This window comes from Scyliorhinus torazame, chromosome 22 (assembly GCF_047496885.1).
Source record: "Scyliorhinus torazame isolate Kashiwa2021f chromosome 22, sScyTor2.1, whole genome shotgun sequence".
Classification (NCBI taxonomy): Eukaryota; Metazoa; Chordata; class Chondrichthyes; order Carcharhiniformes; family Scyliorhinidae; genus Scyliorhinus; species Scyliorhinus torazame.
The window spans coordinates 52,703,926-52,717,445 of record NC_092728.1 but is presented as its reverse complement, the minus strand read 5'-3'; the positions used below and the strand labels follow the sequence as shown (position 1 = coordinate 52,717,445).

General features: G+C 46.1%; 1 protein-coding gene across 3 annotated transcripts in view; it reads right to left on the bottom strand.

Moving 5' to 3' along the window:
- abca2 (ATP-binding cassette, sub-family A (ABC1), member 2) overlaps window positions 1-13,520 on the bottom strand; it is a 739,176-nt gene that overhangs the window by 36,258 nt on the left and 689,398 nt on the right. For all 3 annotated transcript variants that reach the window (XM_072488215.1, XM_072488216.1, XM_072488217.1), the window contains one exon: window positions 10,490-10,593. In XM_072488215.1, coding sequence (XP_072344316.1) covers window positions 10,490-10,593 — 104 coding nt within the window. The remainder of the gene's footprint in view (window positions 1-10,489; window positions 10,594-13,520) is intronic.

Genomic DNA, 13,520 nt, shown 5'->3' with positions numbered 1-13,520 from the left:
TTGCACAAAAGGTTGACAGGTGACATTATAGCCACTTTGCAGCAAGTGTAAAAATCCCAGAGTCAGATGATTCAAATATATTTTTGCGAGAATACCTTGTTATTTGAAGCTCTGTGTTTCCTTAAAAGAATAGATTACTTTTGGGAAATCAGTCGTGTAGAATTATTGTTCTGAAGTTAACTCCGACACTTGTGTATGGTACTTGCAGGAGAAAAGAATGGGAATGCTGAAGCATGTGCATTGAACACAATAATTCACGAGGTTTATTCAATGGTTGTGAATTGTACAAAGGTTTGGTCTAGACTGACCCTAAGCACTCAAAGTAGCCAATGACATCATGGACTATCACGTGACTCAATGCTTAAAGGGACCATGCAACAATACAACAGTATCAACCCACACATCCCTCCTGCTTTATTTTGAAGGTCCAACACAACGAATAACGAGAGCATTTCTACATTGTCATTTACACACACATGTATTATATGTATATATATATATATATATATATATATATAAATATATATATCACAAGGGGGATGCATTCACTTATTACGCTGTGGAAATAGTTAACAGGAAAGACGATCTGGTGGATCTATTCTCCACTGGTTTCCTTCAGGGACTTGATTGTTCTTGACCTTCTTAGGTTCGTCTGTGGATGTCTCTACTCTGGAAAGCATTAGTCTTTTTTGCAAAAAGACTACTAGCTATGGGAGAATCTTCGGCAATCTCTGTTTCAGGCGATTGACCAGAAGTCACAGTCACATGATCTGGCTGTGTGCATGCTGTTTCAACTCAAGGTAGTTATGTCGTACATGGCACTGGCACATCGACACGTGTGGATAGCAGCTGATCTGTTGTCTCCATACTAACCCATGTTCCGTTTGTATGGTATAAGAAATTGGATCAGTTTGAACCAACGCAGTTGCAGGAACCCACTTCTTGCTAGTGGTATAGCTGCATGCTATCACTTGCCCTCCTTGTTTAAACAAGCGTCTTCTTGAATTGCCTTCTTTTCACCTGATTTGCGACTGCTGATTCGTTCCACTATCGATACAGATGATTGGGAAAGACCCAATTAGTTGAGGCCAAGTTCAAGTCCCGCCCAAAGGCGCGCGAAGCCCCTTTTCCGTATAAAAGGTATCCCCCAAGGGAGAACGCCCTCCTCTGGCTTTGGCTCTCGCCGAAGAGAGAGACCTGCCTAGCAGTTGCATCAGACCAAGTAAGTCCCAAGTCAACGCATGCTACGAGATAGATGCTCCTAGTTGCTACCCTGTAAACAGCTCAACCCAGCAGCCTTTGAATGAGTGGGCGCCCAAAGCTAAGTATAGGCTTTAGTAATAGTGGTAGTTTAGTTTGTAGAGTTTATGCATGAGTAGATTTGACTGTGTGTAAATAAATGGGCATTGCTTTTGAACTTATTAACTGGTGTATCGAGTCATTGATCAGTATTCGGTTCTGAACCTTGTGGCGGTGTCGGAAGATACCTGGTGACTCTTGAGCAAACGTGATTAAACAGAGCCAAATTAAGAGCCAACCAAAAGAGAGCAACAGGAGACTTCAGTCCCCTCATGTCGACCTCCATTTTTATAGGTTGCCCATTCACTTATTGAACTACCCAGAACCGATGTACTTCACTTTGTACAGATAGTACATTCAGCTTCATTTCCTCATCAGAACCATGTGCTGTATTTTTATTGTTATTCTTATTAATGAATTTTCTTCATTGAATTTGTTTTATTCCTTCTCTTAGAAGTATTTTGTGTTTCCTTGAAAGTTCTTCTCTGGAGACACTGTTTTACTCAAGCAAGCTCTTGCTGTGTAGCCAGTTCTCAACAATTTTTGCATTGGCTATCCTTGCTCCAGCAATCAGCCAGTGAATGGCCCATTTTGCACAGCGATGACATGCCTGTTGCTGGGTAGACCTCTTCTAGGTGGCAGCCAGCTTATGGATCCTCATGCCAGCTCTGAGCTGAGAAGTCACTTTGGCAGAAAGCACCACTGAAACAGTAATATCGAATGTTCATTTCAAGTGCAGATTTTATTCCCTTAATAATCTTCTCTGAATGGCCTTATTCCTCAACCCACAAACCAAGCAATCTCTAATAGTTTCATCAAGCGGGTCACCAAATTCATGAAGCTCCGAGAGACGCTCGAGGATCACACGAACTGCGCACTACATTTCCCCCTCTAGCTGATTCCTTCAATAAAATAAAACCTCTCTGTGATAATTGATGGCTTTGATGCATAATAGTCTTCCAATATTTTAACCGATTCTTGATAAATATTGATGTGGAGATGCCGGCGTTGGACTGGGGTGAGCACAGTAAGAAGTCTTACAACACCAGGTTAAAGTCCAACAGGTTTGTTTTGAATCACCAGCTTTCGGAGCACTGCTCCTTCCTCAGGTGAACCTGCCGAAGGAGCAGTGCTCCGAAAGCTAGTGATTCAAAACAAACCTGTTGGACTTTAACTTGGTGTTGTAAGACTTCTTACTTGATAAATATTGTCATCGGGTTTCTCAGGCTGGAAAAAACTGGTAAGTTAAAAGTTTTGCTTCCAAAGTACTGAGAAAAGCAGGGGCCTGAATGTCCTCTGACATTTTATTGGCCAGGATATCATAGTGGCATCTCTGCAAATGATTTCCAGTTTTCTGAATCTTCCTCAAATGGACCCATGGCGGTAAATTTCCTCGCCATTTTTCAGCGATATCTGAATTCTCTTGCAACTTCCCTTATATCATATTCTAAATATGGTGAATAAGCCAATGATGTCAGGCAGCGATGCCTGAATTCTTTATCTTGTCCAGTCTACGTCCGTGTCTTACTCCCTTGCACATGGCAAGCTCGGCAGCTGGAACTCCTCAGAGGCTGGTTTAAATTCGGAATGAACCTTTCCTTTGAATTTGCACCCAAAACCTTACCAGTTCCGATGCCCGGTATGGGGTGCTATGAGTGAGGTACAATCGCTGACCCGCTGTTGATCTGCCTGAATATCGGCCGTTGACAACTTCAATTTTCTTTTCACTTCGAAAAAAAATATTTTTTCTGACCTGTTCCTCATCGCCAATTTTATTCTTATCCTTGTGCATGGTACTTGCAGGATAAAAGAAAGGAAATGCTGAAGCACGTGGGTTGAACGCAATAATCAACAGAGATCTAATAGATGGTTGTTAACTGTACAAAGGCTTTGTCTCGACTGACCTTAAGCCCGCCAAGTATCCGATGATGTCACGGACTATCACATGACTCACTCTTAAAGGGACCATGCAACAGCACAACATCATAGGATGGGAATAGAGGGATATGGACCCTGGAAGTGTAGAAGGTTTTAGTTTAGACGGGCAGCATGGTCAGCGCAGGCTTGGAGGGCCGAAGGGCCTGTTCCTATGCTGCACTTTACTTTGTGCTTTGTTATCAACCCACATGTATGACAGATGATAGGTCTTTGGATTTGAGCATGCCAATGAAATGTTTTTGAAGTGTGCAACACGACGTGTACACCTGAAAAACCCTGAAATGATCTCATTTCTGTGGAAAAATAATTACAAATATGTCTGTACTCATCTGACGATCTTCGCCATTTAACAAACATTTCCTGGTGTATTTGCCAGTTTCCTTTTGGCTGTCAGGGTGGATATATGGGAAAGGCAAAGAAATCACCCTTAGCCTCCCCTCCCAGATTCTGTGGAAGACTAAAACATGCGCAGTACAAAAGTAATTCATCTGTGCTCACTGCACGGTAGCACAGTGTTAGCACTGTTGCTTCACAGCGCCAGGGTCCCGGGTTTAATTCCCGGCTTGGGTCACTGTCTGTGCGGAGTCTGCATGTTCTCCCCGTGTCTGTGTGGGTTTCCTCCGGGTGCTCCGGTTTCCTCCCACAAGTCCCGAAAGACATGCTAGGGGCTGTTTAGCACAGGGCTAAATCGCTGGCTTTGAAAGCAGACCAAGGCAGGTCAGCAGCACGGTTCAATTCCCGTAACAGCCTCCCCGAACAGGCGCCGGAATGTGGTGACTAGGGGCTTTTCACAATAACTTCATTGAAGCCTACTTGTGGCAATAAGCGATTTTCATTTCATTTCATTTCAATATTAGGTAATTTGGACATTCTGAATTCTCCCTCTGTGTATCCGAACAGGTGCCAGATTGTGGTGACTAGGGGCTTTTCACAGTAACTTCATTGCAGTATTAGTGTAAGCCTATTTGTGGCAATGAGATTATTATTGAAATCTCTTTTTTTTTTAAAAATGTTTTTATTGGTACTTTCCAGTTTTTACAGAGTAACGGCTCAAGTGTGTCTGATAGTTACAAATAAAATAGTTTCTTATTTACACAGCTTTTGACATGTGGTTTCCCCGTCTGCTTCCCTCCCATACCCACCGCCCTCCCCACCCCTTCCTTTGTTGGTGACTTAGTATCTCTCTTAGTGATGCCTTCTGCCTTTGGCGCCACATACTGCATTCTGTTTCTATATGTCGGGGTATTTAGTTTGTTGTCGTTGGTGGGGGGAGGGGGCTGCGTGACCCCTCCCCTCCTCTCCTTTTACCCCGTGTTCCACTATGTGGCCCCTTTGGGTTCCCTTCTCCCCTTCACCTCCTCCACCACTTCCGCTTGTGTGTGTCTTCCCTTGTCTGCCTTCCTCCCTTTCCTCCCCTAGAATCCGACAAGTCTGGGACTGGCAAAGAACATGTGGGCATGGTTGGCCGGGTCTCCCTGGCATCGTTCACATTTGTCCCCCACCACTGGGAAGAACATGTTCATTGAGTTCTGGTTAGGTGCACTCTGTGCACCACTTAACTGCATGAGGTTTAGCATGGCGCAGGAGGAGTGGAGTTGGCCCTACTCAGTGCTTCGCCTCCTATTTTTATCGTCCTGTGGTAGTCTTGCCAGTGGATACCTTCCGACAGGCCCACGGTCCGAATGCTCTGCCGTCGGGACCTGTTCTCTTGGTCCTCAACTTTCCCCCTTAAGTTCCCCTGGGCTCCACCAACCTTTTCACTTTGGCTTCAAGGGCGACAATTCTGTTGCTCTGGTCTGTCGATGCCTTCGCCAGGTTGAGGATCATCTTCTCCTGTGTCTCCACTTTCTTACCCAACCCATCGATAGCCTTTCGCATGGTGGCCATCACCTCTGCCACCACCACCTTGACTGCCACCTGGATTTCTGTCTTGATCGCCTTTCAAGGCGGTCAGCTTCTTCATGAGGAAGTTCTTCCATCCGTCTCCAGGTGGTGGTGGGAGGAGGGAGGGGGCTGTGAGGCGGGGGGGAGGGGGGGAGGGAGGGGAGGGGGAGTTGATACTCATGTTGTTGGTCTCCTCTCCTGGGCGACCGGGGTTCCTTCACCTTGTGGGTCCGCCACCTCGCCCGCCAGCTGCTCGTTGCTTTTTCCGCCACTTCTGTCGTCTTTTCGGCCCCTCGAGCTCACGTTCTATCGTGGTTGTTTTCTTCTCGTTGTTGAGGTAGTTTGGTCTTCGAATTGTGGGCAAAGTTTGACTAGAACGTAGAACATACAGTGCAGAAGGATGCCATTCGGCCCATTGAGTCTGCACCGACCCACTTAAGCCCTCACTTTCCACCCTATCCCTGTAACCCAATAACCCCTCCCAACGTTTTTGGTCACAAAGGGCAATTTATCATGGCCAATCCACCTAACCACATCTTTGGACTGGGAGGAAACTGGATCACCCGGAGGAAATCCACGCACACACGGAGAGAACGTGCAGACTCCGTACAGACAGTGACCCAGTGGGGAATCGAATTTGGGACCTTGGCGCTGTGAAGCCACAGTGCTATCCACTTGTGCTACCGTGCTGCCCACTAAAAGTGCCCTTTTTGGTTCTGGTTTGGAGGAGAGCCACCTGATGTGCGTGCGCTCAGCACATCACCATCATCAGAAGTCTGAAATATTAGAATTCCAGTTCTGTCTGGTGCTGAGACCTGGCACTAAACTGTTTAGTAACTATGCGCTAAAGAAAATGGCATTAACATCTTCCAGGAACAGATCACTTGATGCTGATCATAATCTCTGACGTGTAACCAGTTTGTTTTTTTAAACATCAATAGAAATACAGTAACAGATCACAAAACAATATGCTAATTCCAGCTCTTCAGGTCTCCCTAGAGAAGGAAAGGTTAAGAGGAGGTTTCACAGAGTCATTACATAAGTGGAGGCAATCCAAATCACAAAGGATTTTGATGCAGTCAAGAAATAAAGCAAAATAAAGAAATAAATGCTTCATGACCACCGGACATCTCAAACTGCTTTACAGCTCATGGGAGTATTTCTGCAATCACTGTTTTAATGTAGGTAGATAGGAACTGTTTTAATTGGCAGGAGTGCCAGTAAACAGAGAACACAGATTGGCAAAAAAGAACCAGGGTGAAAATGAACAGATTTTGTTTCACATTGGAAGGGTGTCGAGGCAGATTCAATTGCAATTTTTAAAACAGGAAGTACACATGAAAAAGGAATGATTTGGAGGGGGGGCTGTGGGGAAAGGACAGGGGGTTGGGACTAATCGAATAGCTCTCCAAAGTGCTAACACAGTCACGATGGGCCAAATGGCCTCCTTCTACGGCTCTTGATTGACGATCAAAGGGTATTTTAATTCTATACATAGTAATATTAAGCAATTGCATTGGGAAGAGCCTGTGCTGTTCTATCTACAAATTCTGCAATATCTAAGATGACAGAAAGATGCAAGACTATTGTTTTTTAAATTTTTGTTCATGGGAAGTGGGCTGTGCCAGAATTTATTGTCCATTCCGAATTTCCCATGAGGGTGGCAGTTAATAGTCAGCCACATTGCTGTGGGTCTGGAGTCACATGTCGGCCACTCCAGGTAAGGATGGCAGATTTCCTTCCCTAAAGGACATTAGTGAACCAGATGGGCTTTTCCGACAATTGACAATGGTTTCATGGTCAACCATTGTTGCTGTCACATGTCGGCCACTCCAGGTAAGGATGGCAGATTTCCTTCCCTAAAGGACATTAGTGAACCAGATGGGCTTTTCCGACAATTGACAATGGTTTCATGGTCATCATTAGATTATTTATTGAATTCAAATTTCACCACCTGCAATGGCGGGATTTGAACCTGGGTTCCCAGAGCATCATTCTGGTTGTTTACTAGTCCAGTGACAATACCACTACGCCACTGCCTCCCCTATGTGGCTTGTAGCTGCTTTTCCCAGGTGATCTGCTGTCGCGCTAGGTTGCCTTCAGCTGTATTGTGTCATCCTCACACATCTGCTGTAGCTTGTCATCCAACCACACCTAGATCAATCCCCTCTTTTGTGCTGCCTCCGCCCTGCTCTCTGGAAGAGATCTCTGCAGCTTTTCAGTTCTGAATAAATGGCTGAAATACCGACATTTCCTTTTCCGGGTGTTTACTTTTTAAAGAGTTCCATTTGTTCTGGTAATTTCAAGCACTCCTTCATTAATGGTCTGGATCTGGGATTTTTACACATCTTAGCATCCACATTTCAAATGTTCCATTTTCTTCCTCAGGTCTTTATTTATTGTCCAGGCGCCTGAGGCTGTCAAGGAAGTGGATGGAACGCAACATCGTTCGAGTTTTTTTTCTTGTCATAAGCTTGTGTTTTCTTGTTGTTGATACATCCTTCATCATCACAAAATTTACTTTCGGCCATCTCTATCCTTCTTCTAATTTGTGCACTGCATCAACTATCTTCTTGAACTAAACAGACAAGCTTATCTACTTATTCCAGTGTGACACCATCCACTTCAATCTTCACTTTAGTTTCTTCTAATGCATTCCTCCCGACTACCGTCGTTTCCACCTTTTGGTGTTTGTGATTGATCCACATTTTAAACTTCTAGATTTTACTTAGTCTACAATATTTTGAAGGAACTCCTCTGATTCTGGGAGTTGCGCGATGTCATCAGCATACTAAAAGTTTATTGTATTCTGGCCTCCAATTTTACCCAATGGAAGTACATCTAATTCTCTGAATATTTGTTCTGTGCACAGATTGAATACTTCTGGCAGCAGTACACAGCCTAGTCATACATCTCTCTTCACTTGAAACATGTCTGATTATCCATCTCCTAACCTGATGCTTGCTATTGGTCCCGATATAGACTCTGGATAAATCTCAGATCCATACTGTCAATGTCACATTTCAACAACACATCCATTAACTTTTGGTCATAAACATGATTGAATACTTTTTCACAGTTTATAAAGCATACAAATTCTTGTTTACTTCTAGATATTTATCGAAGATTGTCCTTAGCCTAATATTCCCTTTCCTGGTCCTATCCCAGCTCCAAATTCAGACTTTGTTTCATCAATTTCTGCTTCAAATGTTTTAGAATTTCTTTCGATTTTCAAGATCAGTTTTAAGAGATGACACATTTTAAGCAGGAATTCTTCGGCCGTTTGCTGGTAACGGGATTCTCTGATCCTGCCGGCTGCGCACCCTGCTCATGGACTTCCTGGCAGCGGTGGGTGGCTCAAATGGGAATTCTCATTGACAGTGGTGGGAATCCCGCTCGCAGCAAATGGCGCACCGCCTCCCCCTGCTGGGAAACAAGCAGCTGGGAGGCCTGAGAATCCCACCCATAGTTCTAAAATGGGTGCACTCCATTGCTTTCGGTTTCTCATAGAATTTACAGTGCAGAAGGAGGCCATTCAGCCCATCAAGTCTGCACCGGGCTTTTTTTTTTTTGAAAGAGCACTCTACCTATCCCCACATTTCCACCCCATCACCACACCTCTACCCTATGCCGGTAACCCCACCTACCCTTTTTGGGGGGAGGGGGGGGGCTCTAAGGGCAATTTTAGCATAGCCAATCCACCTAATCATTGGACTGTGGGAGGAAAATGGAGAACCCGGAAGAAACCTGTGCAGACCTGGGGAGAACTTGCAGACTCCGCACAGACGGTGACCCAAGCCGAGAATCGAACCTGGGACCCTGGAGTTGTGAAGCAACTGTGCTAACCACTATGCTACCGTGCCGCCCAATGGATCCATTCTCAGGTAATTTAACAAATACTGAATGTCGCAAGACACATGGAATGTATCCGCTGTGTAGCCACGTAAAATGGCTGCGTTCCGATTAATCTGGCCAAAACCCAGTTTGAAATGGCTAACCCGAAAGACTGCTGGGAAAAGCAGCTAACAAGACACAAGCAGGCAGCTGCAGACAGTATTGCATATTCGGCTCTGTGGAAGTTAGCCCAGATCGATACTCAGGGCCATCAACAGCCCATCAACCCAGGTATTTGCAGTTACATTCAGGACTGTTTGCAGCCCATCTATCCAGACATCTGCAGTTAAATCGGCTATCCCCGGGAACAATTGCAACATATTAGCAATTGAATACCGGGCCAGACCTGTCGGCGCCTGCAGTAGCCGAAACAAAGACAGGTGAACGACCACCCCCCGATCGAGGAATCGCCTCACCATTGGACACATCGACCCCAGGGATTGGGGACAAATCCAATCACTTGGGACTCAGGGTCAAGGGCCGCCCCGGGAGGCGGGAAGCCCCTGGGCCCTATAAAAGTGAGGGGCCAAGTTCAGATCTCTCTCTCTCTCCTCTTCGCCTGCTCGAGACCTTCGCAAGACCAGCAACCGGCAACTGTAAGTTTGAATCCAGCGATCGCTATCCGGTAGAGACACCTAGCCACCGACCTGTAGCAGCCTTTTGAATCCCGCTGGCCAGATCTGATTGGACAAGCCATTCGTTTCCCTGACCTGGTGGGCTCTTCCTAAGTTAAGTATTGGCCAGTAGTGATAGGTTTATTATGTAGAAAGTAGTATTAGGGTATTAATATTGCTTGTTGGATATAATAAATGACCGTTGTTTTAATCCTTACTAAGCGGTGTGCTGATTTATTAATCATAACCTGAACTTGAACCATGTGGCAGCATCATAAAGATACCTGGCGACTCATGAGCAAAGGTGAAGTAATCAGAGCAAATAGACTAAGGTTAAAAAGAGCAACAGCTGGTATATATTTGATCACAAATTCTGTTATCAGTTCCAATTCTGTTTCTCTGAGGAGTGTTTAGATGTTCTATTGCTAATTCATCTACGTCTGGAGCTTTTCCTACACTCATCAATTTTAAAGCCTTCTTTCCCTCTGACATCGGAATGTTTGGTGCATCTCTTTTGTGTCTATATTTTGAGGGCATCTTCGATTTGGATAATCATACAGTTCACTTGTATATTCTGCTCATCTTTTGCGACTGCATCCCTCTCAAACAATATTTTACCATCTTTATCTTTTGTGCACCTGCTGTCTGTTGCTATCCCTTTTTCCTCCTATCAAAGATTTCACTCTCTGCTGCATGATTCTCAATTTGTGACTCCTTTCCAGCTCTAATACTATATCACACATCTCATTATAAAAGTTTCTCTGTCGCCTGCCTCCATGCATTCTCTCACGAGATGATCTCATGGCTTTCCAGGGGAAAAAAACATAGTGGCAACTTTGAAACCAGGCCAAAAGGATCACCTGTGTGATGTCAGGACCACTGAGCGCCCAGTCTTAATGATATCGAGGATCAGGTTCCACAAGAATCTGCGTGCCTTGGGATCCATTCCTGTTGTTGGTTCATCCTGAAATAAAGCCAAAACAGTAATTTGCACAGGGCAAGATTAATCCTCCCAACACCCTGAAAATATGCAGACTCAGATACAGAAAGGCCCGATTTCCAAATTTGATGTGTTAACCATACTTGGGTGAGAGCAGTCTGTGTTTGTACCACTCTGGCACTTTCTCCTCCTTTGATAATCATGCATTTGTCCTCTCCCCCTGGCTTAATAAAGTGCCACATCAAAGATTAGTATAGACAATAAAAACTCATGTTTCAGGGGCAATATATTGGCATATTGGGTTGAAGATTGGCTGGCTTACTGGGAGCAGAGAGTAGGCATAAATGGGTATTTTTCAGGTTGGGTGTAACGTGTGTTGCGCCACAGGGATCAGTGCTGGGACCTCAACTGTTTACAATTTCTATAAAAGAGTTGGGTGAATGGATTGAAGGAATGGTTGCCAAATTTGCTGATGACACAAAGATAGGTAGGGAAGTAAATTGCGAAGAGGATAGAAGGAGATACAAAAAGATATAGGTAAAGGCAACGTCACCATAGTCCCAGATGACCATAGGCTGCTTTCCCCTTTGAGGGGGCGGGCTAACTGGTGGTGGTTTAACCAGCGGATCCCATGGGCGGGATTCTCCCATTCGGCGGCAGAGTGTCCACACCGACGGAAACGCCGTCGCGTTTCACGACGGCCTGAACGGGCCGCTGGGAGTACTGATTCTGGCCCCTACAGGGGACCAGCACGGCGCTGGAGCGATTCACACCGCTCCAGCCTCCCATTCCGGCGTGAACTCTGCGCTGCAGATCTGTGCATGCACAGTGATGCCGGCGACAATGAGGACATGCGCAGTGGCGCCGGCGCCAACCTGCACATGTGCGGTGGCCTCCCACAACACGCCGGTCCCGACGCAACATGGCGCAGGAGTTCCGGGGTCGGCGTGTAAGAAAATAGGCCCTGGGAGCGAGAGGCCGACCCGTCGATCGGTGGGCCCCAATCATGGGCCAGGCCCCATCGGAGGCCCACCCCACCCGTGTCGGAGCCCCCTCCCTCCCCACAGGCTGCCCCCTGCGCGCAGAATTCCCGCCGGCTGCGACCAGGTGTGGACGGCACCGGTGGGACTCTGCCTTTTTAGTATGGCTGCCCAGCCCATCCGGCCGGAGAACCAGAGGACCGGCCACGTGGAGCGGCCCGCGATGCGCCAAACGCGCCAGCGCCAATCACGCCGATTCTCCGCTCTGCGGAGAATCTCGTGCCGGTGTCGGGGCGGCGTGGCATGGTTGCGGGGATTCTCCGACCGTGGCGGGGGGCTGGGAGGATCACGCCTCATACCTCATCACAGAGTGAGTCATGCCTTGGACACCACCACTCGAGATGTTGACCTTGTGCTACAGGCTTTTCATTGTGGTCACCACCTTAATAGTGTTGGCCTCAGTGCCACCCATCATCGGGGTCATCTCCTGTGCCCGTAGCCTTGTGGACTCCTCTAATTGGCTATGCACGCACTGGAATGTCGCTGACATCGCCTCCTGAATCTTACAGTCATGCCCTAGCATCTGCATCAGCTCAGGGAGGACCTTGTCCAGAAGTTTGGCAACTGCCTGGGACTCAGCATAGTCCTGGGATCCAGCAGACCTCCGACTGCTAACTCTCGTGGATGTTCCTGCCTCCATCTGACATGCATCAGCAACTGTGTGATGCTCACCAGATTGTGCCCCAGAAGTCTGTCCATTAATGTCACCCATTCAGGTGTGTGTCTCTGCATTCCTAATTCTAATCACTTGACAATGAGTGTACTTTCAGTTGCCTCTGAGGCCCCAAGTTGAGCAATTCCTTCCTTCAACCTCTGAATCTTTCAACCTCTCTTTCCTTCTTTCAGGTTCTCCTGAACGCCTAACTCTTTGACCAAGCTTTTGTACACCTGCCCTAATATCTGCTCATGGTACCATTCTGTTTTACTCAATGCTTGTGAGCATTTTCCTACATTGAAGGTGCCATATAAATACAAGTTGTTAATGTTGCAGACTGGAGTTCATGTTCTTCAAGGCGAGGCATCAATGCAAGGGTTTTGAACATTCTTTCATTTTGCTGTAACTCATCTCACTTTGTATCCTTAAGAAGTTGGGAAGAGTTGATTGAGGCATTCAATCAATCTTGGCTCTATTTACTCTTTGTCACAATGGCGCCAACTGAGCTTGTAACAGACCACTTGGGGGAAAAAAAATCATCTTCACAATATTATATTGCCATCCAAGGAGCAAGTTAATTCCACAGGTCAGAAAAATTAAGCAGTCACATCGGGGACGAGTCAGCGCGATTTTATTGATGAATAACAATCAACATTTAAGAAGTTACCAAGATGTCCTTGTGGATGTGGAAGTGACCTCAAGATTTTTCTCTTGAGGTAAATATACTGTGGCAATTTTAAATTTAAGCAGAATGAAAAACCAAGATGAATGAGAGCATTTGGTGAAGCAAAGTAGTTAAAAAGTGCACAGGGCTTTATACTGCGAGGACTTTGTGCAGCTGCTTTAGGAGTTCTGACATGAGGAGCACAACGAGACGTTTTGGCCATGAAATAATAAGCAAGGAGGTATGGCGAATCTTTGTAAGACAATGGTTCAGCCACAACTGGAGCACTGTGTCCAATTCTGGACACCGCACTTATAGCAAGGATATGATTGGTCAGAATGATTCCAGGGCTGATGGACTTCAATTACAAGGATAGATTGGAGAGATTGGGGCTGTTCTCCTTGGGGAGAAGATTTGATAGAAGTGTTCAAAATCATTGGGGTCGGACAAGGAGAAACTGTTCCCATTGGCACAGAGTCGAGAACCAAAGTATACCAATTTAAGGTGACTAGCAAAGAAAGCGAGGACATTGGGCGGGATTCGCCACTCCCATGCCGAAGTGGCCGCGCCGTCGTGAACGCCGTTGAGGTTC